At 38.2% G+C, this 27,873-nt stretch overlaps 2 protein-coding genes and 1 non-coding gene across 7 annotated transcripts in view; 2 read left to right on the top strand and 1 right to left on the bottom strand.

Annotated features, from left to right (window-relative positions):
• Positions 1-19,450, top strand: part of CP (ceruloplasmin) — a 36,713-nt gene extending 17,263 nt beyond the window's left edge. For 3 of the 4 annotated variants that reach the window (XM_070753403.1, XM_070753402.1, XM_070753405.1), the window contains exons 6-20: positions 72-252; positions 1,744-1,883; positions 3,179-3,319; positions 3,455-3,666; positions 5,978-6,128; positions 6,983-7,195; positions 9,005-9,209; positions 9,297-9,425; positions 10,248-10,387; positions 12,130-12,258; positions 13,232-13,338; positions 14,783-14,999; positions 15,601-15,740; positions 16,414-16,577; positions 18,968-19,450. In XM_070753403.1, coding sequence (XP_070609504.1) covers positions 72-252; positions 1,744-1,883; positions 3,179-3,319; positions 3,455-3,666; positions 5,978-6,128; positions 6,983-7,195; positions 9,005-9,209; positions 9,297-9,425; positions 10,248-10,387; positions 12,130-12,258; positions 13,232-13,338; positions 14,783-14,999; positions 15,601-15,740; positions 16,414-16,575 — 2,267 coding nt within the window. In that variant the 3' untranslated portion in view covers positions 16,576-16,577; positions 18,968-19,450. The remainder of the gene's footprint in view (positions 1-71; positions 253-1,743; positions 1,884-3,178; positions 3,320-3,454; positions 3,667-5,977; positions 6,129-6,982; positions 7,196-9,004; positions 9,210-9,296; positions 9,426-10,247; positions 10,388-12,129; positions 12,259-13,231; positions 13,339-14,782; positions 15,000-15,600; positions 15,741-16,413; positions 16,578-18,967) is intronic. The other variant, XM_070753404.1, reaches the window with a different exon arrangement.
• LOC139168711 (U1 spliceosomal RNA) lies at positions 6,640-6,803 on the top strand. The gene has a single exon (XR_011559380.1). It is a non-coding gene; the product is annotated as a U1 spliceosomal RNA (small nuclear RNA).
• Positions 19,451-19,693: 243 nt separating the features above from the next.
• The window catches only part of HPS3 (HPS3 biogenesis of lysosomal organelles complex 2 subunit 1), a 31,528-nt gene continuing 23,348 nt past the window's right edge, over positions 19,694-27,873 (bottom strand). Inside the window, exons 13-17 of one of the 2 annotated variants that reach the window (XM_070753407.1) lie at positions 27,128-27,316; positions 25,931-26,038; positions 24,224-24,430; positions 23,967-24,057; positions 19,694-22,996 (exon numbers count right to left, since the gene is read on the bottom strand). In XM_070753407.1, coding sequence (XP_070609508.1) covers positions 22,872-22,996; positions 23,967-24,057; positions 24,224-24,430; positions 25,931-26,038; positions 27,128-27,316 — 720 coding nt within the window. In that variant the 3' untranslated portion in view covers positions 19,694-22,871. The remainder of the gene's footprint in view (positions 22,997-23,966; positions 24,058-24,223; positions 24,431-25,930; positions 26,039-27,127; positions 27,317-27,873) is intronic. The other variant, XM_070753408.1, reaches the window with a different exon arrangement.

Here is a 27,873-nt window from a genome sequence, read left to right as displayed (position 1 = left end):
TCTTAGTCTATGGACTATCAAGATTATAGAGAGCCTACATAATTAATGATCATTGTCTTCCTTTTCTTTAGGTGGCATGCAGGCCATTTTTAAGGTGAAAAACTGTGAGCATCCTTCTTCATCTGTCAAAAACCAATACCACACTACCATTACCACAACAAGATTCTATTATATTGCAGCAGCAGAAGAGGAATGGAACTATGGCCCATCTGGCATAAATAAGTTCACAGGAGAACCCTTAGATGTAGATGAGTAAGTGCTGGGTTTTTTGCAGGCAGCTAAACTGGCATTTATTAAGATCCAATTGTAGGACTAGATATGAAGAGGTCCAAACTAGTACACATTTTTTCTTCAGTGCAAAAGTTCTGTTATCAGCTCCTGGTACACAGGATAGAAGAGGGAACCTAACTCACATTAAGTTGCAATAGGAGATTTTAGAGGAATTATTTGTGACTTCTAAGCCATGCCCTTCTCTATAGAAAATTGGGAAAAAAATGATGAAGCAGCTTTTAATTATTTAATTCACTTTTAGAATAAGTGAATTTGATGTCCTGTTATAATTCATGAATGAAAGGATGCATAAAGCAATATCCAGAGCTTGAAATGAATTTAATGCAAGAATAATAACACCAGTGTCTCATATAGCATAGATCGGGGTGATAAACTGGTGTATCACATGCAGGCCATACCCACTCCAGCTGTGTGAAGCTTGAACTTCACAAAACGTCATGTGACGGCAACGTGACACCACGAGTTTGACACTTGTGGACTAGATACCTCAGAAAATCTTCAGTAAATATTGGTTACTATCAGTTTTCTGTTGGAGATCCAACTTAAGAGTTCAAACATTAATTCACATAGTTTGGTCTTGTCCTATTGGTATTGCATTTTAGGATGATATGGATAGGAGTATTAATATTTCTCTGAAAAATATCTTCTTCTTGGCTGTATCTCTATTATTTGGAATGAAGTAAAATTTCAAGAATGTGCAGGTTTGATAAACAGGGCTGAGCTAAAGACTATACAACACAGAAAGAGAAAGCTAGACCAGATTTCCTGGTGGGGATACATACTACCATTTTCTAAATTAATTTTGGGATTTGTTTTTATTTATTTATTTTATTTATTTATTAAATTTGTATGCCACCCCTCTCCGTAGACTCGGGGCAGCTCACAGCAGTGATAGAAACAATGTACAATACTGTACAAATCTAATAATACGAAGTTAAAAACCCATAATTTAAAAAAACATGCACACAACACACCATACATAAATTATATAGGCCTGGGGAAGATGTTTCAATTCCCCATGCCTGACGGCAGAGGTGGGTTTTGAGAAGTTTACGAAAGGCAAGGAGGGTGGGGGCAATTCTGATCTCTGGGGGGAGTTGGTTCCAGAGGGCCGGGGCTGCCACACAGAAGGCTCTTCCCCTTTTGATAAAGGGGGGGGGAAGAATGAGATGGTAAAGTTTAATTGATCTATTTATGACATAATTTTTTGTATTTTCTGTTGCTATGCATATCAGTTTTATGGTTATATTAACAGTTTTAATGATGTTGTGTTATTGTATCTTACTTTTTTATTAGTTGGAATATTAGCATTCCTTTAAAAATTCTGAGAACAAACACTATTAAAGGATGGGGGAGGAGTCCAAATTATCAATTTCCTAACATATGAAATACCTTTCTTTCTTCTGCTACATGAATGTAAACATTGAAGTACTGTACTTTGTTTCCTTACAGGGATTCCAAGACATTTTTTGAAAAAGGCAAAAATAGAATTGGTGGAACTTATAAAAAAGCTCGTTTTTTTCAGTATACCAGTGACAGATTTATTAGACGCTCTTTCAGGTCTCATACTGAAAAGCATCTTGGACTCTTGGGTAAGTCTATGTCATTTGCATTTTATATGAACTATGTAAAAATACTGTGAATTGTGGCAATATGTGTGTGTCTGAAATCTTCTGAAAATGATCAAAGATAATTATCAAGAGAGCCTACACAAACGCTACAAGAGTAAGAGCTATTAGTACTGTACAAATTATATCATTACAGATCATGGTTGTACTGAGATTTCTAAGTCCACAATAACATGTCAGGCTGAGCAAAATCTGTATAAGTTATGTTGCACCGATATAAGATGCATGATTGCCAGTATGCTGGACATTTGAAACACAAATTTTAAAGAAATGAAACCGCTAGTTAGGTACTAAGCTCAATGGGTAGATGGATGGGCCCATGGGTTCAGCTAATTTTCTGGTGAAGCTACATGTAGCATAATTTTCTGGTGAAGCTACATGTAGCATAATGTTAGGATAGGATTTGATATCTGGACTTCTGACATAAATGCCTCATACACTCCAATTCCATTAGCCAGGAACAGGACTGCACGTTGGTCACAAAGTGAGTCTGCATTTCTGGTGCAATCTGCTTAGGAAGTGACTGGCTATAAAACGATTCAGTGGCTCGCCTCGAATAACAAGAATGTGTCAACAGGAAAAGAACTGTGTGATCAAAAGACGCAATTTACATTCCCTGGGGTAAACAGGATGAAGGCTGTGATAAAAGGCCTTGCTTTGTGGTAAACAGGAGATAGCTTTTCTAACAACAAAAGGTCCCAGGAAATTGGCCATGAAAGACATTGTTCAGTAGAAACTGGTTACGTGCCATATGTAGATAGGGGGGACTCAGAAGTTGTGTCATGTTTCAGAGTTATGTTATTGGATGTTTGTATATCACTTGACATGTACGTGTAATCACTCCCATTTGCATATTGCCCCAATAAAAGGACGTGCACAGCTCAATACTGTGTCATTTCACCCGGAGAGAAATGTGTCCAAGTTTTCTTTCTAGGATTCAAGTTCGTGAGTGACCCCACGCGGCTGGGCTGCCCTAAGTCCCTTTGAAGACATTGTTCCCCTCAGGGACTCTGCGGCGCCTCAGTTACAGATGTGGCCATGTAATTTTTGTGACAACAATCTCAAAGTTTTTTGCATTATGTTTTTCCAGAATTTTTTTAAACTTCAGCTTTGGTTATCACCTGAGGATTAGTCAAGGCTGTACTATTGAACTATTAACCATATCCAATCCTATTTAGGTTTTAGAGATCAGTGAGTAGGTTTTAGAGATCAGTTAGTCACAAACAGCTATGGAGGTTGATTATCTCTCTTATAACTAGGACCGGTAATCAGAGCAGAAGTTGGTGACCATATTCAAGTAGTCTTCTTCAACAATGCAAGCCACCCCTTCAGCATTCAACCACATGGCCTGAGTTACACCAAAAGCAACGAGGGCTCTTTCTACCACACTCTGTCTGGAGGTAAACACATGTATGTTAATATACTGTATCTATGTAAGTGTAATGTTAATTAAAGAAATCAACCGAATGTCCTGTCCTATTTCAATTGGTGGAGGACTGGTGTTTCTTACCATTTCAATTTTGAACATATTGCAGGTGCTCCAAGTCCAGGCTCACATGTGAAACCTGGAGAGAAATTCATCTATGAATGGGAAGTTCCAGAAAGTGTGGGTCCTACGGCAGATGATCCAGATTGTCTAACTATGCTGTATTACTCAGCTTCAGATCCAATCAAGGATACAAATGCTGGTCTGGTGGGTCCACTCTTGGTCTGCAGAAAAGGCATAATGCCTGCTTCATGGAAACCGGTAATGAAACAAACTAAAATTACCAACCTATTCCAACTATCTTCCTCCCCTTCCTGAAGTATGCTAATAAAAGGACACTGGTGACGGAAGTGCATTTTAGAGGACATTTTATTTATTTATTTATTTTTATTTATCTATTTGTCAAACAAGTATAGTATTATAGTACATATTAACATAACATAACATAAGTAGAATGTAGTAATAGAAAGGATAATAAGACAGAAGGACAGGGACATTAGGCACATAAGTGCACTTATGCACGCCCCTTACAGACCTCTTAGAAAAGGGAAGAGGTCAATTGTAGATAATATAAGGTTGAATATTTTGGGGTTGGGGAAGCAACAACAGAGTCAGATAATGAGTTCCAGGTGGTGACCACTCTATTGCTGACATATTTATTGTATATATTAATATTACAAATTGTGCATGCTTTCTTATTAAAAAGCTGTTTATAACTGAGCAGCTTACAACTATTTTAAAGCTCTAATATACCCAAATACAATAGAAATGACAAAAAAAATCAAATATAAAGAAATATTAGATACGAACTGTAAACTCAAAAGCAGGGAAGAATTAATAATACAAAACATAAATATAGATTGGTGGACATACCTAGAAATCAAATCTAGATATAAAAAGGATATGGAACAATCAGGTATAGAAAGAACTACCCAACCACTAGACAAACTATTGACAGGCCCGAAAGAAAAAGCAATATCTAAAATATATAAATATCTGATGGAATATGAAAGATCAGAGGAGATAGTCAAAGGTACAATGATTGCCTGGGCGAAAAACGTTGGCCACAATATATATAGAGAGTAATGGGAACAGATTTGGAAGAGAAATATCAAATTAACAAAATCCACAATATACAAAGAAAACCAATATAAAATGCTATACCGTTGGCATCTTCCACCCAAAAGACTAGCCAAAATGCACAAAAATTACAGTCCAATGTGTTGGAAATGTAATAACACTCAAGGCACCTTCTTTCATCTATGGTGGTTATGTCCAGAGACAAAAGTATATACATATACTGATGCACATATTCATAACTGTGACTTCCACCTTCTGGCCTATTTCATCTGGCTAATTTGTTGGACAACTTCAGAGTAGAGGAGACAGGCATCTCGCATAAAACATCCAGTTAGTGCCTAAAAGAGTCTTGGTTTATATTTTTATTTAGACTGCAAAAAAAAAAAAAAGAGAGAGACTCACAATGGGATGTTTCTTTTTGTGCACAATGGGGAAAATGTTGCATAGGCTTTGCAGGATTTACATCTCAGGATGGCTTTCTCAGAATGACAGCAAATTATCTCGTGTTGATGTTTTTTATTGTACTAATTGAATCTTTTGCTGTTTCATGCATGTAATTGAATTCCATTGGTAATGTTGACCTTACCATTTTGTTGAGTTTGCCTAATGAATACATCTGTAGAAGTTAATCATCAGTTAAATGTTTGAATAGTCCAAGTAATTGGTTTGCAGTCACTGGAATGCCATTAAAATCATCCAATGGATACAGGCTAGAAAGAGGACCTAATAATAGTGCTATTCCAATTAAATAATCCATTGTTGGCGTAAAGCATTTAATACTTTTTAGATTAGAAATTATATACTTTCATTTAAAAGTAGCTTACAAGGCATCAGAATTAACATATTGACAAAATCTAATTGACATATTGTGTACAAAGGTAGAATTGTTTTAAATAATTAACCAACTCTCTGGTGTCTAGACGAAAATGGCATAATTTCAGAACAATAATAAATTAACCAAAATCCCCAAATGAATCCTGAATAGAATATCTGCAAAAGGGATAAAGCTGGACTATCACTGCTTTCCTACCATTCAGGCAAAGGTCTCTTTCTATTAGGAATATCTAAATAGATCAAAAACAGAATAAGACAATTATTAATTCTCATACTGTGTCTCTTCCTGATAGGAAAGTCTATTCAAATCTTGAAAACCCGATTGATTTTATCACTCTATCCTAATCTTTTAAAAATGAAATAGTTTGGCTTTCTCCTAAGCTTTTAAATGTCATTTTGGAAATAGTCAATTGAAGATTTTCTGGCCTTTAAAATAATTCTTAGCTGATTATTTTAAAAAATGAGCTACAGCAAATCCCATCATGAAGACATTTGTCATATAAGTTATATAACACATAGGTTGTTAATCATTCAAGAAACTTCTAAATATTTATAATTATATACATAATCTTATTGGTTGTATAATAAACATAATTCTGTTATAAGAGATAATCCCATTTATTGATTTTGTTCTTTTTCTATCTTCTCTTCCTTATAGGATAATGTAGACAAGGAATTTTTCCTTCTTGCAACAGTATTTGATGAAAATCAGAGCTGGTATTTAGATGACAATATTCATAAATATATAGAAAACTCTGCAGAGATTGATAAAGACAATGAGGATTTTCAAGAGTCCAATAAGATGCATTGTAAGTATTTGTGTTTTGCCATATTGTTGAATACAACAAGAGTTATCCTTTTTTAAAACTTTATTTGCCATTGAGATGAAAGGAAAGAGCAATACAACAGACCTCCCACTAGTTTTGTACATAGTAGGAGTAGAATGTCTGATGAATTGAGTTGTATATAAAATATAAAGGCAACTACTTACCATTAAATCATCTCACAGTCTAGATACTGTAGATCATGTCATAGTTTGCACTGAAAAAGTATTTTAAAATAAGATAACAAAAATGAGTACTTTGAATTAGAGGCTGTCATTAAAATATGGTCAGTACAATCTTTCTCCTATTAAAAACCTCAATCTCAACATAATGACATTGCTCTGTGAGGATTAATATATCCAGTGGATAGCAATTAAAAATGTACCTAAATGCTTGACCAAATGTTATGGACACTCAGAAAGGTTGCCTTTGTGGGAGTGACCAATCCACAAATATGCTTATATCAGAAGATCAAAATAAAATAAGATCCTGACAGATGCTTACCTGACAGGGGAGATACCTTGATCATGAAGGAGGTGTTCCCAAGGTGAGACTCATCCATTGCACTCCGGGTGTGCTGACCCCTGCAGTTTCCCCAAATGCGGGAAACTCGACTACATAATTTGTGGTAGTGGGGGACTGCGTTCACACTTTCCCGTCATTTTATTTAAAAAGAAAAAAAGAAAGAAAGAAAAAGATCTTGACTGATGCCACTTCCAATTTCATTTTCTATTGGGAATCCTGATGATAAAGGATCATATAGATGTTGCTGTCTGTTTTGTTAATTGAATAACAGGGCATAATCTTTTTAATTAATTTGCATGCTTTTTCTTTTGCAGCTATAAATGGATATATGTATGGAAATCAGAACGGCCTTGAGATGTGTCTTGGAGAGATAGTTTCCTGGCATTTGATCAGCATAGGAACTGAGGTTGACATTCATGGAATATATTTTTCAGGAAATACTTTTGTAACCAAAGGGACTAGGAAGGATACGGCTAATCTTTTCCCGCATACTTCTGCCACAGCTGTTATGAAGCCTGACTCACAAGGTGAACAACAAAATCACATTTACTGTTTATAAAAATCCTCTCCAGATATTATTGTAATGAGTCCAAATGTATTTCTAGGGTTTCCCCAAATGTGGAATCCCCTATTTACAAATCATAAATTTGATTCTCTGATCCTGTCTTGCACTCTTAATCCATAATCCAAGATTGCATTTCCCATTGAACATCTTATTTTCATGAGCTTTTTTCTGAAAAATGTATACAGTAGTCCCTCGCTATACTGCGCTTCACCTACTGCGGCTTCACTTCATCGCGGGTTTCTGAGGAAGTCGATCGGCAGATTTAAACAGCCCGCCGAACTCGATCGGCAGGTTTTTTTTTTTAAAAAAAAATATCTAAAATTGTAAATACTGTATTTAAATACTGTATCTAAAATAAATACTGTGTGGGAAGGGTTTATAAACACTTAAAACAATGAAAACTTACCAAACAATTACAATATAAATACTTAAATAAGTACTATCAGTCGATAAATTCCACATCGCGGATTTCACCTATCGCGGCCAGGTCTGGAACGTAACACCAGCGATAGGTGAGGAACTACTGTATTGCATTTCCCCAAACCTTATGAGGCCTTAATGGAGCCCATAACATAGATGAAAGAATATTATATTTGAAGAATATGTGTGTCTTCTGGAAATATGAATTATGACTTGTGACGGGACAAGAGTCAAGTTGTAATTATTTTTACAAATACCACCTCTTATAAAAAAATATTTTTTTTTAACCTTTTAAATTTTGTTAAAGTAGCAGAATATATCTAGAAAATAATTTGATGCACATTAGGACCCACCAAGCTGATTTGGAATTGGTTTCTTGAGGAACTTTGACTGTGTTGAGGAAATATTCTGATTTCTCTGCCAAACATGAAATGATGCAGCTGTTTTGTTGTGAGTCAAAGAGGCCTAGAAACTCATAATGATATTTTAGGGCTTCACTTACATCTTGATACTGCACCAGTCTGCCACCCTCTGGAGAAATAAGGGATGCAACTCTCCAAATTCTCAACTGTCATAGGTATCAAATGGTGAAGACCAATCTACTGTTTTGAAAATGGTGCTATATTGTATGTGACATATTGCAACTTTTGGATGTGCCTGAGAATTCCCCCCCCCCTTAATTGCTTGCTTAGAAACATAGAAACATAGAAGACTGACGGCAGAAAAAGACCTCATGGTCCATCTAGTCTGCCCTTATACTATTTCCTGTATTTTATCTTACAATGGATATATGTTTATCCCAGGCATGTTTAAATTCAGTTACTGTGGATTTACCAACCACGTCTGCTGGAAGTTTGTTCCAAGGATCTACTACTCTTTCAGTAAAATAATATTTTCTCATGTTGCCTTTGATCTTTCCCCCAACTAACTTCAGATTGTGTCCCCTTGTTTTTGTGTTCACTTTCCTATTAAAAACACTTCCCTCCTGAACCTTATTTAACCCTTTAACATATTTAAATGTTTCCATCATGTCCCCCCTTTTCCTTCTGTCCTCCAGACTATACAGATTGAGTTCATTAAGTCTTTCCTGATACGTTTTATGCTTAAGACCTTCCACCATTCTTGTAGCCCATCTTTGGACCTGTTCAATTTTGTCAATATCTTTTTGTAGGTGAGGTCTCCAGAACTGAACACAGTATTCCAAATGTGGTCTCACCAGCGCTCTATATAAGGGGATCACAATCTCCCTCTTCCTGCTTGTTATACCTCTAGCTAGTTGCTTTATATTTCTTTCTCTAGGTCATTTTGAAGTGGCCTGCTTCAACTAGTTGCTTTATATTTCTTTCTCTAGGTCATTTTGAAGTGGCGTGCCTCACAACAGATCACTACACAGGTGGTATGAGACAAACATATGACGTAAAGAGGTGTGGTTCATCAGCAGTAGCTGAGCTACATGCTCATCAGAAGACTTTCTACATTGCAGCCGTAGAAGTTGAATGGGACTATTCTCCTAACAGGACATGGGAACGAGAGAGGCATCAGTTCCATGATGAAAGGTAAGGCAGCACTAATGAAAATAAAAATAAAACCTTAGAAAACATTTCTTCTTTTTTTAAAAAAATATTTTTTATTAATTTGCACAGACAAACATCAGCAGTAGCTGAGCTATACACTCATCAGAAGACTTACTACATTGCAGCCGTAGAAGTTGAATGGGACTATTCTCCTAACAGGACATGGGAACAAGAGAGGCATCAGTTCCATGATGAAAGGAAAGGCAGTACTAATGAAAATAAAAATAAAGCCTTAGAAAACATTTCTTCTTTTTTAAAAAAAATATTTTTTATTAATTTGCACAGACAAACATAACAAACACAACATATAACATTTAGTGGAGCTCCATTCGCTCCGCTCAGAATAGAAGTCATCATTGTATTAAAATAGAAAAAAGGAATGATCTTATTGTTGTTTAACACCATCTGTAAGATATGTGAAAATATCAATTATAACACAGTAAGTAAAAGCACATCTAAAAGTTTATAAAAACATATATAGAAATTCTTGAATTATGAATTAAATCAAACTGAGATAAGAATAAGAGAAGAAAAAAATGAGTTTACATTTTATATTGTAAATAATCACCATCTAATACAGTATAACTACTAGTTTCAAATATATTCCAAGTAATATAACAGCAAGCTTGTCTCTTTTTCTTTGTTTACCACCAAATATATACCTTTTGCCAAACTTCATAAAATTCTGATTCTTCTTGGTTATTTAACCGTCTCGTCATCATGTCGAACTCAGCGCATTCTAAGATTTTCTTAAGTATATCTGTTTCTTTTGGAATCTCAGTTTCCTTCCATTTTTGAGCAAAAGCTATCCTAGCTGCTACTAATATATGAACTATTAAATATTAAATATTTCTTCTAGGGTATATCCAACTTTGTTAGGGAGTGAATTGTTAGGGAATGAGTTGTGTCTGTTGCAGTGGTGCAATGGCAATATGTGTAACATTCCTCATTGTTAAAAATTTGTTGGGCACAGAGCTGTGTGTGTGGATATGTGAAATTTGACTTCATTTTTTCTTTTAGTCCAGGAAATCCATTCTTAAACAAGGAAGCTAATTTCATTGGGGCAAAATACAAGAAAGCGGTTTATCGTGAATATACAGACGGAACATTCAAAGTCCCTAAAGAACGTAATGCAGAGCAAGAACATTTGGGAATCCAAGGTATTGGCTTGAAGAATTTCAATAAAGATCTGAATCTTTAGTGTATCATATTTCAAAATGCATATCTTGCATGACTGTAGCTTAAGCAGTGGGTGGAAATTAATCAAGGAGAGAAGCAAGTTAGAACTAAGGAGAAAATTCCTGATAGTTAGAATAATTGATCAGTGGAACAGCTTGCCTTCAAAAGTTGTGAATGCTCCAAAACTGGAAGTTTTTAAGATGTTGGATAACCATTTGTCCGAACCTAGAAACCTAGAAGCTTGTCGGCAGAAAAAGACCTCATGGTCCATCTAGTCTGCCCTTACACTATTTCCTATATTTTATCTTAGGATGGATATATGTTTATCCCAGGCATGTTTACATTCAGTCACTGTGGATTTACCAACCACGTCTGCTGGAAGTTTGTTCCACGCATCTACTACTCTAACTCCAAAATATCTTGCCTATATTGTTTTCAGAAATCATATGGCAGTGAACATAGCTAATTCAGGTAGTCCTTGACTTACAACCATTTATTTAGTCACCGTCATAATGTTACTGAAAAAAGTGACTTAAGACCACTGTTCATACTAACTTTTACACCATTTTCCCCAGTGGTCACCTGATCAAAACTCAGGCACTTGGCAATTTTTTCATATTTATGACAGGCGCATGATCCCAGGGTTGCGGAATCCCCATTTTTGTAACCTTCTGACAAATCAAAGTCAACGGGAGAGGCCAGATTAGCTTAAGGACCAATGATTCGCTTAAAGACTGCAGGGATTCGCTTAACAACCATGACCTAACTAAGCGGTCGCAAAATGGGTCAAAGCTCGCTGATTTTGCTCAGCATGGGAAAATGTTGGGCTCAAGCTAGGTCGTAAGTCGAGGACTACCTATATTCCTCCTGGTTTTTCCCCTCTACAACAACCCTGTGAGGTGAGGTGGGCTGGGCTGGGCAAGAAGGCTTGGCTTCCGTCCCTGGGGCAGGATTAGAACTCCTGACTTTTAGCCTTTAAGTAGCCTGTATTTGGGCGGCTGCCCCTTGAGCCCAATCCCCCCAGGCACATAGTTTTGCCTCAGAATTTCCTCAGAAAACTCAGAATGTCTCAGAAATCTCCTCAGAAATCTCCTCAGAAACTCTTAGAAATCTCTTCAGCCTTCCTCCCAGCGGAAAGGCCTCCACCGGTTGGGCCTTTCTCTTCTGCCACGGAAGCCCGGGCCAGGCAGGGTCCCTCAGCAGAGAACAGACAGGCCAACCACTTCGGCCGGACCTCCACCCAGCAAGGCCCGACCCCGCTCGGACAGCCTGAGAGGAAAAGCGGCCCTGTTACCTTGCCCAATGCTCAAAGTAGTGTAGTGTAGTGTCTCCTGCCCAAGCAGGGGGTTGGGCCAAAAAGCCTCCAAGGTCCCTTCCAACTCTGTTATTATTAGAATATACTGTACATATGAGTACATACATTAGAATGTAATATCTAACTGTAGTTAAATTGAACCAGGAAGGTCAACACAGGATTGGAATTATGTGAACTTCAAACTAATTCACTTGTCTTGCACTATAAGGAACCCTATTAAGTCTTAGTTTAATGTTATGCTGTACCTGATCTAATTAGCTTTAAGGCTACCATTTAAAGCTTTATTGAACCAGAAAAAAACCTTGCTTTCATTTAAATCTTTTCAATTCTGATCTCTTAAATAATTGTTTAGCTTTATACCTTCCTTTTACTTATACTTTTCATATGCTTATTTTTACCTGTTCAAAGGTCCGGTGATTGTTACAAATGTTGGAGATAGAATTAAAATTGTTTTCAAGAACCTGGCCTCTAGGAGTTTTTCTATTCATGCACAAGGAGTAAAAACCGACAATTCACTTGTAAAAGAAACAAATGCAGGTACAATAATTCATTATGTCAGCCCTGACTTGATAAGAAAAAATAAAAAATAAATGTTGAAAAGTTTACACTTTTAAATTGACCTAGGCTCCTTATGACATTGTGAATGTCCATATTATTTTCTGGACACTATAAAACTGTTTGCATTGTCTTTTTCCAGAATGTTTTCATTAAGTCCTCATTGTAGCCTATGTTGTTTGATGATCAGTAGTCAAAGAACTAACCAATCTTTGGTTAGTTATAATTGAACTTGCAATATATTCAATTGAAAGACTGAAATATCATAATCGTATAATTCTGTCAATTCCATTTTGGCATCAATTGTAATGCTTTATGAAAAGTTTAGATTTAGAGTTTATTGAGTTATCATGGAAATGTGATTATAGGATTTTTTTAAACATTCTATTTCGGTACCTAAATACAAAATGTATGAGCCAAAGGCTGTTCTGGGCAGTTTTTCCTTGGTATCTACTCAAAAGCATGGATTTGATACCTTGTTATTTGAAAAGGAAAAATAGTATCCATATTCATATTATTTTTAATGTAGAGTGTATATATTGCATTCAGGAGAAATAGCCCCATGCCATCAATTGGACTTTATCCCAACTAGGACTACAGAAAATAGTACAACTTTAAAATATCATTGTCCTAAAATTACTAAATCATAGGTTTTGGCTTTAAGAAAATTAGTTTGGATAAAGTGCTTTGAAATTTGTGATCGCAGACAGAAAGATGAAAAGAAACAGTAGATAGTCCATCCTGTTTTGTGTTGAGGGGAAACTAAAAAAAATAAAATAAACAGTAAAACAGAAAGTATTTTATTTAGCTTACATTGCAAAACTTTTCTCCAGTAGTGTGAAATTGCAAAATTTATATAAAAAGCACTTCCATTGTTTGTTTTTAAAACATTGATTAGAAAGGAAAAAACAATCTATAAAAATAAATCCATGTCTACATTGTATGTTTCATTCAGGTGCAAATGAGGAGTATATCTGGGAAATCCCAGCAAGATCTGGTCCTGAGAAAGGAGATTCTACCTGTATTCCCTGGGCATATTATTCCACTGTGGATAGAGTTAAGGTAAACTCATAGTGACTGTGATTGAAGTTGTTCTCTTTCCTGGGAGACTGAATTTCTACTGTAGGTCAATATATTAGGTACATTAACAAGTACAACATTCTATAATTTTGTAATACGGGGTGGACAAAAAAATGGAAACATCTTGAAAAATCATCAAAATATCTAATATGGTGTTGGTCTACCTTTTGCGGCATACAGCCTCAATTCTCCGAGGTATTGGTTCATACAAATTGTGAATTGTTTCCAAAGGAATTTTAGCTCATTCTTCAGTTAAAGCACCCTGCAGTTCTTTTAGAGACAATGGTGGTGGAAATCGACTTCTTACTTGAATCTCTAAAATCGACCATAAATGCTCAATAATCTTGAGGTCTGGTGAGAATGTTCCTTGTGCCATTCTTTAACAATTCTTGCTCTATAGATTGGTGCATTATCATCTTGAAAGATGTCCGGAGGTCGGAAAAATGGTAAACGATGATTCATCAGAGAAATCACATTTTGCCACTGCTCGAGGGACCATTTCTGGTGGTTTCTACACCACTCTAAATGCTTTGAAACATTTGTCTTTGAGAGCAGAGGCTCTTCCGTGGAATCCAGATTTGTGAAGCTCCCTGCGAACAGTTTTTGTGGAAGCTGGGTTAACGTGTCTATTGAGCTCTGCAGTGATTTTAGGAGCTGTGGTCTTGCGATCCGCTCTAACAATTTGCTTTAGAGTCCAACGATCTCTCTCAGACAACTTCGACTTTCGACCAGACCTGTGCTTGGCGGAGGATGTTTTCCCTTCTCTTTCAAAAGCAGTCATTACTTTTGAGACATTACCTCTTGAAAGGCCAAACATTTGGGCCCTTTCTGTTACACTAGTGCCTGCCATTCGAGCACCAACAATTTGGCCTCTTTGAAAGTCTGAGAGGTCTGCCATTTCTAGAAGGTTATAACCAATTTCCTTAAATTTCTGTTTAAAAAAGGTAGTTTAAAAAAAACATATCAAACAACAGAATTAAAAAAAACATTAAAATATGTCAAGTTTTGATTGATTTGAACATGTTCAAACATTATGATGCCAAAAAGTCAAGTGTTTCCATTCTTTTGTCCACCCCCTGCAAGTGGAGGATTTAACAAAGACAACTGGACTGTTCTTGCAGACCTCATTGATTCTGGAGTGGAAACTTTTTCTAACAGGAGAGATGGAGACTCTGTGCTGATTACTCTATTTTGATAGTTAAAAATTCAAATAATTTTCAAGCAGATGTAATGTAAGTCAAGGAACACAATGAAGAAGGACTACTTTTAAATATGTAAAATGAATGTTAATATAAAAGGTTGGATCCACATTAAATCATGTATGGGTTCCATAAAATCAATGAAACACAATCTATACATGTGGCTATTTAGACATACTGTCCTAATGATGGTACTACTAAGTGATAATTTTTATTTCTTATTTTAGGACCTCAATAGTGGATTAATAGGAACACTTGTTGTCTGTCGCAAGGAAGTTTCCCCTCTAATTTCACGCCCCAAACTTCTGCAGTTTGCTCTTCTTTTTCTGGTATTTGATGAAAATGAATCATGGTACTTGGATGAGAATATCAAATTGTATTCCAACAATCCAGAAGATGTAAACAAGGAAGATGAGGAATTCATTGAGAGCAATAAAATGCATGGTATGCTTAGATATAGAATTCCAGTATTTTTGAATAACAATGACCTAAAATCAGTTAAAGTGGCACTACATAATGCATAAATGGAAAAATGCATTTTTGTGTTCTGTCATACCCATGTAGATGCACGCACGCACACACACATGCAGTGTAAAACTGCACTATTTGTAAGATTGTGATAGAGAACATAAAGGTATCTGTGAACTTGTTTAGCCTGAGGAAGGCAGTAGACATCCATGACAGTTTTGGTTTCTCATGTGAACCACTGGTAAAATTGTCCTGACATAAATATCATATAAACACTTTGATGCCAACTATACTAAGCTCAGTGCTATTTGATAGCAGAGACAAAACTCTGCAATTGAGGGAAGATAACCATTAATCCTTGAAGGCACATGATGAGGATTGTCCAAGGGTAATTAGAAGCATTCTTAAATTGCTCTGATCTTTGAGATCAATTTGAGTAGGGGACCAGCTTTAATTATTTTGGGAAATGATTTTTGTTAAGCTTTTGATAAGGTGTGAAGTTTCTTTATTTATTAGATTGATATATAGCCTAGTAACTGGAAATAAACTGCACTTGTATAATTATTTTTCCCCTTAGCCATTAACGGAAAAGTGTTTGGAAACTTGCATGGTCTTACAATGCATGTTGGAGACAAAGTAAACTGGTACTTGGTAGGAATGGGGAATGAAGTTGATATGCACACAGCCCATTTCCATGGCCACAGCTTCGATTATAAGGTAAAAATAAGCATTTTTAAAGATAGAACTAAAAAGAAGGTACATACTCAGCTAAAAGATAAAGCAGTATGTAAGACAACTGAACACATAAAATTTTCTTAAGTCAGATAACTAACTCAGTTAATCTAAGTCTGCCCATTTTGGCTGGCCATCATTTTATACTTTCCAGCATGGGAACTAAAGCCCAAACTTTATCCTTCAATTTCACATCTCTTTCTCTTTCCTCCCTTTGTGATTTTAGCAGTGGAGCAAAATATATTCTATTTCATTTGCCTGGTAAGGATATTTGTGATCCAGTAGGTGCCCTAACATACATAGGTTTACATCCTTGTACATTTGGAAATTGTATATTTTGTATACTGATTCAATTGAAAATAACTTTTTGACAAATGCATGAAAAAAAATAGGATTTCCTCAACAATCTACTGTTATATCTGCAGTATTATTTCTCCCTTGAGGACAAAACAGGTTTCACTTTGGTCCATTTTTATACAAACATTAATTGGCTTTAAGTACAGTAGTAATTGAAGGTCTGTAATCATAGATATTTGATTTTTCTTAAGTTAGCAAATGCTTATATATTAAAATATTTAAAATATTTTTATTCATGCATTAATTAGTATTAGAAGAACTACACAACTATATGATTGGTTATTTTTTCTCTCTCCAAAAGTACAATAGAACTTTCCGAGGAGATGTCTATGATCTGTTCCCTGGGACATTTCAAACTGTTGAGATGTGGCCAAAATATCCTGGGACATGGCTACTGCACTGTCATGTGACTGACCACATCCACGCTGGCATGGAAACTACTTACACTGTGCTCCCAAAGTAAAGGTAAATATTAATTTGCTTGAAGGGGAAATAACTACGAGATGCAGAGTTTTTCCCACTGGATGCTATTCAGCTTTGAAAGTCATCTCCTAAAACAGTGATGGGGAACCTTTTTTTCCTCGGGTACCCAAATAGCGTGTGTGCTATTGCACATGCATGAGTGCCCACACCCATAATTCAATGCCTGGGGAGGGTGAAAACAACTTTCCTTGCCCCCCAAAGCCCTCTGGAGGTTGGAAAAAGCCTGTTTCCCAATTTATGGTGGGCCCAGTATGTTTGCCCAGGCTCCAAATGCTTTCCTGGAGTCGGGGAGGGTAAAAATGCCCTCCCCATCCCCCTGCAGTGTCTCTGAAAGCCAAGAACATCTTCCCAGAGCCTCTGTGCGAGCCAAAAATCAGCTGGACGGCACACACATGCATGTTGGAGCTGAGTTAGGGCAACGGCTCGTGTGCCAGCAGATATGGCTCTGTGTGCCACCTGTAGCACTCGTGCCATAGGTTCGCCATCACTGTCCTAGAATCTATATGCAGTATAGCCAATGCAGTGCCAGGCAGGTATTTTGAGGATGACATCAAGGTGAAAAATTGACCCATAAAATGGCCAGTGAAAGGAAGTATAATTTTATTTATCCAACTTTTTTCCCTGGATTCCCTGGATTTTATCTCCCAATGTCAAACTACAGAAATCAAATAGGGCAGCAGTCCTCAAGCCAACCACCCATTTGGAGGTCAAACGACCCTTTCACAGAGGTCACCTAAAACATATTTCTGATGGTCTTAGGAACTGAGACACCGCTCCTCATATGCAAGGTCCACTCATATGCAGGTCCACTCATAAACAAATGGACTACTGCAAAAAAAAAAAAAAATCTGTACCATGGGAACTTCTGAGCATGCGCAGAAGCCAAATTCCCAGTACTGTGCATGTGTTGCCATTTTGTTTTCGGATGGGATTTTTGCAATTAAAAAAAATCAGCACTACACATGCGCACGCAAAGAGCACATGTGCTCATGAGGCACAGCCATCCAGCGCAGGAGGAAGTGAACCGGCAGCAAGATAAGTTAAAACCCACCCCTGTGTTTCCTAATACAGTGGTACCTCTACTTAAGAACTTAATTCATTCTGTGACCAGGTTCTTAAGTAGAAAAGTTTGTAAGTAGAAGCAATTTTTCCCATAGGAATCAATGTAAAAGCAAATAATGCGTGCAAACCCATTAGGAAATATATAAAAGCTTGGAATTTGGGTGGGAGGAGGAGGAAGAAGAGGAGGAGGAGGAGGACAGTCGCTGCCGAAGGAAAAAGGTGAGGTGAGGGGAATCAAAAAAATCCAAAACTTTTTTAAGACTTAAAAAAAACACGCCTCCCATAAGCCCGGCGCAAGGCTGCCTCCCGTACACTGTGCCAGAGAGAGAAATCCAGGGGGAATGGCAGGAAACTGGCCGGGCCTTCATGTTGCTCTCAAATTTCCTGGGAAACTTTTCCGGGCTCGGATTCTTAAGTAGAAAATGGTTCTTAAAAAGAACCACAAAAATCTTGAACACCCTGTTCTTATCTAGAAAAGTTCTTAAGTAGAGGCGTTCTTAGGTAGAGGTACCACTGTAATTTCATTATTTTATTTCACAACATGAGGAACTGTATTAAACGGTCACAGCATTAGGACACTTGAGAACCACTGAAATAGGGGCTTTAATTTGGGAGTCTCCAGTCCAAATCCAATATTTTAACCACTGCCGTATCTCTCTAATGAAGGTGCATGTTTATTCAAGTAAACTGGTACCGTTTTTAATTTCATGGTGCCGATAAGCTGTATCTCTTTAATATTTGCATATTTGTATTCATTTTATTCTATTGGGAGGAATTTGGATCTCTGTGTATTTTCTTTATTTACACACCCACTCACACCCATACCCACCCTTATCTATTTATTATCTATTTTATCTTGAGTTTGTTTTCACTGCCATTCTGAAAAGAAGTGAAACTGTGAAAATTAGTATGGCAATACAAATGTAGTAAGCCAAAACTTGCTAGTTAAACTGGTGCCTGTAAATAAATAGATCTCTTTGGACCTATTCACAAAGTCAGGTTTCAGAGTCTACACTGTATATGAAACTTGATGAACTCCTGATATTCACAAGAAGTTTTGGACTACAGAGCTTAGTGGGTTTTATGGGAGTTGCACATAAAATATTGGAGTATACCACGTTGCCTACTTTTAGCGTAGACAAATACTTTTAAAGTGCTAATTTCTGAAAAGTCTAGTCCTTGTTATATGAATGAAAGGAAAAAGTGAAGAACATATCTACTTTGTGGATATATTAAATTATAAAGTATATATTAACTAAAACTAAATATTCTTTTGAAGGCCACTGACTTTCCCTTTCTGTAATTTACAGCAGTGATGCCGGACAAACAAAATTATGAACTTCAGCTGTATTCTTAAATTGGAAAAAGGGTTCCTCTGTGACGAGCATCATAACTCCAAATATTGACAGATTTTTAAAAAAAATCCCTACTGATAGTTAAAATATTAAAAGTAATGTTTTTGTATGGAAATCGTTCTCAGTTATGATTGATAGTTACAATTTTCTATTTCTAATTCCAAAACTTTTCTGTTAACATTTTAAGATGCCTTTAAAAAAAATAATTCAACTAGTCTTGAAGGTTCTTCAAAACTTAATATAAGAAAATGAGGTCTGGCTCATATTACAACTGCGGAGATGGGAAAAATTAAAGGCAGAAGAAGTAGCAACCTTTGTCATTGATAATGTTGGAACTTTATGACACTTGCTAGGCCAACTTTATAAATTGTCTCCATAATCTTTTATAATTTAATTCCGTTTTAGAAAACTTGAATAAACTCATTTTTTTGCAAACAAGTAGTAGTCTGCATGGGAGCCAATCTAATGAAACTTCTGTCTTATGAAATTGTTCTTTTCTCTGCTCTAGCGGCTGTGAGAAATACACATACTGCTCAAAAAAATAAAGGGAACACTTAAACAACACAATATAACTCCAAGTAAATCAAACTTCTGTGAAATCAAGCTGTCCACTTAGGAAGCAACACTGATTGACAATCAATTTCACAAGCTTTTGTGCACATTCAACTTTGTACAAAACGATTAGATTAGATTAGATTTATTGGATTTATATGCCGCCCCTCTCCGCAAACTCGGGGCGGCTCACAACAACAATAAAACAGTACATAATAACAAATCCAATGCCCACCAATCTAATTACAGTTTAAAATTAATAAATTTATAAAACAATCCCAATGTATATAAAAACAGACACACAGTCAATCAATCAATGGCAAAACAACATGGGCAAGGGGGAGATGTTTAGTTCCCCCATGCCTGACGGCAGAGGTGGGTCTTAAGGAGTTTACGAAAGGCAGGGAGGGTGGGGGCAATCCTAATCTCAGGGGGGAGCTGGTTCCAGAGGGTCGGGGCCCCCACAGAGAAGGCTCTTCCCCTGGGTCCCGCCAGATGGCATTGTTTGGTCGACGGGACCCGGAGAAGGCCGACTCTGTGGGACCTAACCGGTCGCTGGGATTCGTGCGGCAGGAGGCGGTCCCGAAGATATTCTGGTCCGGTGCCATGAAGGGCTTTATAGGTCATAACCAACACTTTGAATTGTGACCGGAAACTGATCGGCAACCAATGCAGACTGCGGAGTGTTGGAGTGATATGGGCATACTTAGAGACGCCCATAATTGCTCTCGCAGCTGCATTCTGCACGATCTGAAGTTTCCGAACACTTTTCAAAGGTAGCCCCATGTAGAGAGCGTTACAGTAGTCGAGCCTCGAGGTGATGAGGGCATGAGTGACTGTGAGCAATGACCCCCGGTCCAAATAGGGCCGCAACTGTCGCACCAGGCGAACCTGGGCAAACGCCCCCCTCGCCACAGCTGAAAGATGTTTCTCTAATGAAAGCTGTGGATCGAGGAGGACGCCCAAGTTGCGGACCCTCTCTGAGGGGGTCAATAATTCCCCCCCCAGGGTAATGGACGGACAGATAGAATTGTCCTTGGGAGGCAAAACCCACAGCCACTCCGTCTTGTCTGGGTTGAGTTTGAGTTTGTTGACACCCATCCAGGCCCCAACAGCCTCCAGGCACCGGCACATCACTTCCACTGCTTCGTTGACTGGACATGGGGTGGAGATGTACAACTGGGTATCATCAGCGTATTGATGATACCTCACCCCATGCCCTTGGATGATCTCGCCCAGCGGTTTCATGTAGATATTAAATAGCAGGGGGAAGAGGATCGACCCCTGAGGCACCCCACAAGGGAGAAACCTAGAGGTCGACCTCTGACCCCCCACTAACACCGACTGCGACCGACCAGAGAGGTAGGAGGATAACCACTGAAGGACAGTGCCTCCCACTCCCAACCCCTCCAGCCGGCGCAGAAGGATACCATGGTCGATGGTATCGAAAGCCGCTGAGAGGTCAAGGAGCACCAGGACAGAGGACAAGCCCCTGTCCCGGGCCCGCCAGAGATCATCCATCAACGCGACCAAAGCAGTTTCCGTGCTGTAGCCGGACCTGAATCCAGACTGCTGGGGACCTAGATAATCGGCTTCTTCCAAGGACCGCTGGAGTTGGAGTGCCACCACCTTCTCAACAACCTTCCCCATGAAGGGAAGGTTGGAGACTGGACGGTAGTTATTAAGCACGGCTGGGTCCAGGGAGGGCTTCTTGAGGAGGGGGCGCACAAGCGCTTCTTTATAGAGTGATGGAAAAACTCCCCTCCCCAAGGAAGCGTTGGTAATCTCCTGGGCCCAGCTCCGTGTCACCTCCCTGCTGGCCGAAACCAACCAGGAGGGACACGGATCCAGTAAACAGGTGGCGGAACTCACAGCTCCAATGGCCTTGTCCACTTCATCAGGTGTCACCAAGTCAAACTCCTCCCAGACAGATGGATAAAGACGTTTAGCCCCAGTCACCTCGACTGACTTGTTGTCAGTCGACTCTGTTTTACAATTGGAGTCGAGGTCCGCTCGGATCCGAGCGATTTTATCAGCGAAAAACGTGTTAAAATCCTCGGCACTACTCTGCAAGGGCTCCCCAACCCCCCTCTGATTAAGAAGGGAGCGGGTCACCCTAAACAGAGCGGCCGGGCGGGATTCCGCTGACGCAATCAAGGCGGAATGATACGCGCATCTTGCCGCCTTGAGCGCCACTTTGTAAGTCTTAATATGAGCTCTTACAAGTGTTCGGTCGGATTCGGACTTACTCTTCCTCCATCGCTTCTCTAGACGTCTCTTCTGGCGTTTCAACACCCGGAGCTCCTCGTTGAACCATGGAGCTCTACGGGGTCTAGTGCCACGGAGAGGTCGCAACGGCGCAATCCGGTCAAGAGCCTCCACTGCAGCCTTGTTCCAGGCCTCAGCAAGAGACTCTGCCGAACTGTGGACGAGTGTATCTGGAATAACCCCAAGCGCCGTCTGGAAACCTTCTGGATCCATCAGGCGTCTGGGGCGGAACCTCCTAATTGGTTCCGCCTCCCTGCGGAAAACGAAGTATTCAATGAGAATATTTCATTCATTCAGAGCTAGGATGTGTTATTTGAACGTTCCCTTTATTTTTTTGAGCAGTATATTTCTATTGAATACAGTACAACATCTCACATTTTGACTGATGTTTAGGATAACGTCCTGAATGACAACTGCACTAAATACGTACTTAGAAAGGTCCCTTTGCAACTTTATGTGATTTCTAGTCATCTCACACGCACCACCAGCAGTTTAGAGTGATGAAACTTTTCTAAAACCTACCCCGAGCAGCAAGGATAAGGTGTTACAATAGGGGGAGAATAGGGAAGAAAGTTTTGGCCCAGTTATCATGTGTTTGAAAGGCAAGATTTACTTTCAGATAGGCTTAATGTATTTATTCTATTTTGTTTCTCACCAAAATAATCTAGAGTCATTGCTGCTTTTTTTGTGGTGCTGTTTGGAAAGCTTCAAAGTTTAATTTAAAAAAAGCAAAGGGTGGGGGGTTATCAACATCTCCCTGTCTGTTTAGCTCAGTGTTTCTGAGCTCTGGGAGTTGAAGTCCAGACATCTTCATGCTGCCAAGGCTGAGAATCATCAGTTTACCTGTACTGCTACCAGAGAGCAGGTGACAATCTTTATAGGTCCATCAAACTCTACTTTACCCGTGTACATGGGAATATGGCTTGAGTATCCAGCATTTAAAGTGTTAAGTTAACAGTTGCATCATGAAGTTTTGTTCATTTGAGTAACTTTGCATCCCATGAGACCAATCCAAGATAGCAGATGCTTCTCCTTACATTTAAATCACCAATTTTCTGCTGCATTGAAGCAAGTGGGGCAAGAAGAATGCCACATTCCCATCTTCAGGTAAAACATTAAGGAAGTCTCTCAATTCCAGTGCTGTGGCAATGACTGATAATGTTTCTGTACAAAAAGGATACAAACGTCATGTTTAATACTCCTCACTGAAGCTACTTCTCATCTTACAAGCATTCATTTAAAGGGTAGAATTCATTTAGAGAGTAGAACGAGAAGCAATGGGTGGAAACTAAACAAAGAGAGAAGTAACTTAGAACTAGGGAGAAATTTCCTGACAGTCAGAACGGTTGATCAGTGGAACAATTTGCCTTCAGAAGTTGTGAATGCCCCAACACTGGAAGTTTTTAAGCAGATGTTGGATAATCATCTGTTTGAAGTAGTGTAAGGTTTCCTACCTAAGCAGGGGTTAGGCTAGAAAACCTCTAAGGTCCCTTCCAACTCTGTTGTTATTGTTGCTATCGTCATCATCATCATCATCATCATCATCACTACTTGAACTTAAAACAGCACTGAAAAAAGTGATTTATGACTGATCCTTGAATTTATAACCACCGTAGCATCAGTCAAGTGATCAAAATTTGAGAGCCTGGCAACCAACATGTATTTATACTGTCCTGATTGCCATTTGTGACCTTCCCAGCCATCTTCTGGAAAAGTCAATTGGGACAGGAAGCTAGATTCACTTAAGAATTGTACTGATTTGCTGAAGAACTCTACCAATTTGCTTATCAATCGTGGCAAAAAAGATAGCAAAATTGGACACAACTTACTTAACAACTGTCTTGCTTAACAACAGAAATTCTGGTTCCAATTGTGGCATAAATTGAATACTCTCTCTATTTCCACCAACTTTTAATGTAGATAAGATGGGTGGTGTAAAAATTTAATTAATACATGAAGGAGCAAACGTTGCTACTTTCAGATTGTTGTTTGCAGTCCTTATATAACAAAAAATGTGTGATTTGCAGTGAATCCAGTTCTTCAATTTACTCACTAAAGTGTAAACACTCCACAAAAGGCTATTCTACATACTGCAAAAGCTCTATACTTCTGCTATAAAAACTCATTTTGTTACCTTGCAGTGATGACAGAAATACAGGGTAGTTTTCATCAACAAGTCTGGTTCTTTTACAGAGTTCAGGAAGAAGTTTGTTCCACCATAAAGCCTAAAGTCAGTCAGAAAACAAGATCCAGGTAGAAAATCAAGAGTTTTATTCTTAAAGGAATACAAGTCTCCTGATGCTGCTGTTTATATTTACTCACAAAAGCATGGCAGTGAACATGTTAAATAGGGGAAAAAAGTGACAGAGAGTTATGATTATTAACACTCACCTGATGTTCATCCCTCAGCTCATGCTGAGCATAAGGTATGACAGCTTCAGGACACCTATCCAGAAGTTTGTCAATAGCTGCTTCATGTTGTCCTAAACATGTATCACAAAGAACATGTATGCTCAGGCCAGAAATAGAATCTTCTGGAATATTCTTCACAAATGGGAGAATGGCGGATATTCTGAAGGATGGACTGCATAAGAGAGACTGCAGGAAGAAGAGGAGAACAGACATATTAGACATGTATGATTGTGTATTATATTAGGGTTTTTAGTTGCATTTTAATTATTAGATTTGTTCTATATGCTTATGTTTGTATCTACTGTGTGAGCCTCCCTGAGGTGGCATATAAATCTATATAATAATAATAATAAATAATATAATACTATAATAATAATAATAATAATATATTATTTATTTATTTATTTATTAGATTTGTATGCCACCCCTAATAAATAAATTAACAACAACAACAATAATAATAATGTCTGGAAAGTGACACCAAAACGGGAAAAAAATGAGCAACCTATCTTGATACGAAGTTTCTGAACTTAGGAATTTAACAAGTGCAATCTTGCAAAAGTGCAAGATTAACTAAGACAATGCAGAACTGACGCAACTACAAATCTGATTTTGACCTACGCCACGTCTGCCTTTGCTATTTGATGCTACTCTGTAAAAGAACAGTCAGCAATAACTATGTTGTTCGGTCTAGAAGAGTTTTCCTTGTTCTTTTCATATTGATCCAAAGTATTTCATCCTCCGAGTCTACGGAGAGGGGCAGCATACAAATCTAATAAATAAATAAACAAACACACACACAAAAATAAATAAATAAATAAATAAATTATTTATTTATTTATTAGATTTGTATGCCACCCCTCTCCGCAGGCTCGGAGCGGCTAACAACAGTAAAAAAGACAATATAAACAAATCTAATATTAAAGTAATTTTAAAAACCCCAATTTAAGAAAAACCAATCATACATACAGATATACCATGCATAAATTTTATAAGCCTAGGGGGAAGGGAATATCTCAATTCCCCCATGCCTGACGACAGAGGTGGGTTTTCAGGAGATTACGAAAGGCAAGGAGGGTGGGTGCAACTCTGATATCTGGGGGGAGTTAGTTCCAGAGGGTTGAGGCCGCCACAGAGAAGGCCCTTCCCCTGGGCCCCGCCAAACGACATTGCTTAGTCGACGGGACCCGGGGAAGGCCAACTCTGTGGGACCTAACTGGTTGCTGGGATTCGTGCGGCAGAAGACGGTCCCGGAGATATTCTGGTCCGATGCCATGAAGGGCTTTATAGGTCATAACCAAGACTTTTTGCAATGAATGTGAGGAGATATAACACTTGTAGCCAACCATCTCCTCCATGGCAGGACACTGTCACTTCATTAAGGAAACATTTAAAAAAAAAAAAAGTTTAAAAGTAAACTTTTAAAATAAAACTTGTATGCCTACATTGAAACACTACAGGAATATCATATATGTTCTATATAGTAACTCTATCCCTCCTCATTCCAGAGGTAGTTTGTCTATTATGTGGGTGTCATTGGCTTACACTTGTACAGATGTCAAAGGCTCCCAAGAGTATTTTCCTAATCCCAAGTAAGAACGACAGAGACATACAAGGGGGGGGGGGGATAGGAAGGGTTGAGAGAGAGAGAGAGAGAGATCTCATGTGTGTGAACATATGTCATACTTGTAATTTTGAAAGGTCATCACATGAATTCCAATCAGGAAGAGGTACTAATGACATCATGAATATAATCCAAGAAAATATAAGCCCATAATCACTGCAGGAATTGATCTGAAAGAACCAACAAAATACATTGTAAGAAAAACAAAAGAGTCATTTGCAATGCAAACATGTTTACATTCAGTTTTCTAATCCTGTTTAACATTTACCACAAAGATCTTCATACTGACTTCATTTAAAAAATAATTATAACCTACTGTTTGATACTGCACTATTTACAAGGCCTTTGATGATCAGATTTTAATTGTGCATTTAGACAGGTAAATAACAATTTCATAACAGTATCAACTCTCTTAAGTATCATATTGCTGATATTTGAGGATTTAATATATCACGTTTTCTCAAATTAAACTTTGTAAAGAATTACATAGCCTAATTTCCCTATGTTGTTAGTAATATCAGAGAATACTGTACTCCGTGCTGCCCATGCTACATAGACATCTCTAATACAGCTGGGAGCACATTGTAGGAAAATAAGAAATGATGGCACAGTGGTTACGATGGAATTCGACTGAAGCTGGCTCAAGGTTGACTCAGCCTTCCATCCCTCTGAGGTTGGTAAAATGAGAACCCAAATTGTTGTGGGCAATATGCTGACCACCCAGAAAGTGTATGGAGCTGTATATAAACTAAGAATTGTTATTTCTATTCAAGCCTTGGCTTATTTATTTATTTATTGGATTTGTTTGCCACCCCTCTCTGTAGACTTGGGGCGGCTAACAACAGTAATAAAAACAGCATGTAACAATCCAATACTAAAACAACTAAAAAACCCTTATTATAAAACCAAACATACATACAAACAAACCATGCATAAAATTGTAAAGGCCTAGGGGGAAAGAATATCTCAGTTCCCCCATGCTTGGCGGCAGAGGTGGGTTTTAAGAAGCTTACGAAAGGCAAGGAGGGTGGGAGCAATTCTAATCTCTGGGGGGGAGTTGGTTCCAGAGGGCCGGGGCCGCCACAGAGAAGGCTCTTCCCCTGGGTACGCCAAACAAAATTGTTTAGTCGATGGGGACCCGGAGAAGGCCCACTCTGTGGGACCCAACTGGTCGTTGGGATTCGTGCAGCAGAAGGTGGTCCCTGAGATAATCTGGTCCTGATATGCAATTTCTCTCTTCTTTCTCCAAAGTACTTTACCAAATCTTCAGTGGTTTTTAAAGGCTCGGTGTCAGGAAGTTCTTTCCTGGACAGTCTCCAAATATACTGTGTAGCAAGCTTAAAGTGCAACTTCTGTGCAACCTCTTCCTGAGTACAAGTTACAAGGAGAGCTTCCCAAAAGTCTATCAGGAGTTGAGGAACAGCATCTTCATTTTTACCACTCAGCATCTGCATTCCAAAAATATAAAAAGAAGGAATTACTTGCACTGTCCACCACTATAGTTCTTTTCCCCTCAAAAGCTGGGGAGGTCACTAGCTATCAGAGATTGTTCCAGTGTTCAATTAACTTGTTTTAAATGCTGCTAAGCTTTAAAGTGAATAAACGAACTGCAAACAAGTCTCACTTTGGTTAACTGATATGGATGAATCAAATTATTACATTCAGCTATAGCAGTGTTTCCCAACCTTGGCAACTTGAAGATATTTGGACTTCAACTCCCAGAATTCCCTAGCCAGCGAATGCTGGCTGGGGAATTCTGGGAGTTGAAGTCCAAATATCTTCAAGTTGCCAAGGTTGGGAAACACTGAGCTATAGTACAAAATTATTTATTTATTTATTTATTTATTATTTAGATTTGTAGGCCGCCCCTCTCCGCGAACTCGGGGCGGCTCACAACAATTAGGAAAGAATTGATGCATTTTTCCAGGAAAAAAAAATCCACATTTAAAATTGATATTGCTTTTATCATTTTCAATTGTATGCTATTTTCCCATTAAAAGCCATG

This window comes from Erythrolamprus reginae, chromosome 5 (assembly GCF_031021105.1).
Source record: "Erythrolamprus reginae isolate rEryReg1 chromosome 5, rEryReg1.hap1, whole genome shotgun sequence".
Taxonomy (NCBI): Eukaryota; Metazoa; Chordata; class Lepidosauria; order Squamata; family Dipsadidae; genus Erythrolamprus; species Erythrolamprus reginae.
Note: the sequence above shows the minus strand (reverse complement) of the source record. Positions and strands in the feature narration are given on the sequence as shown.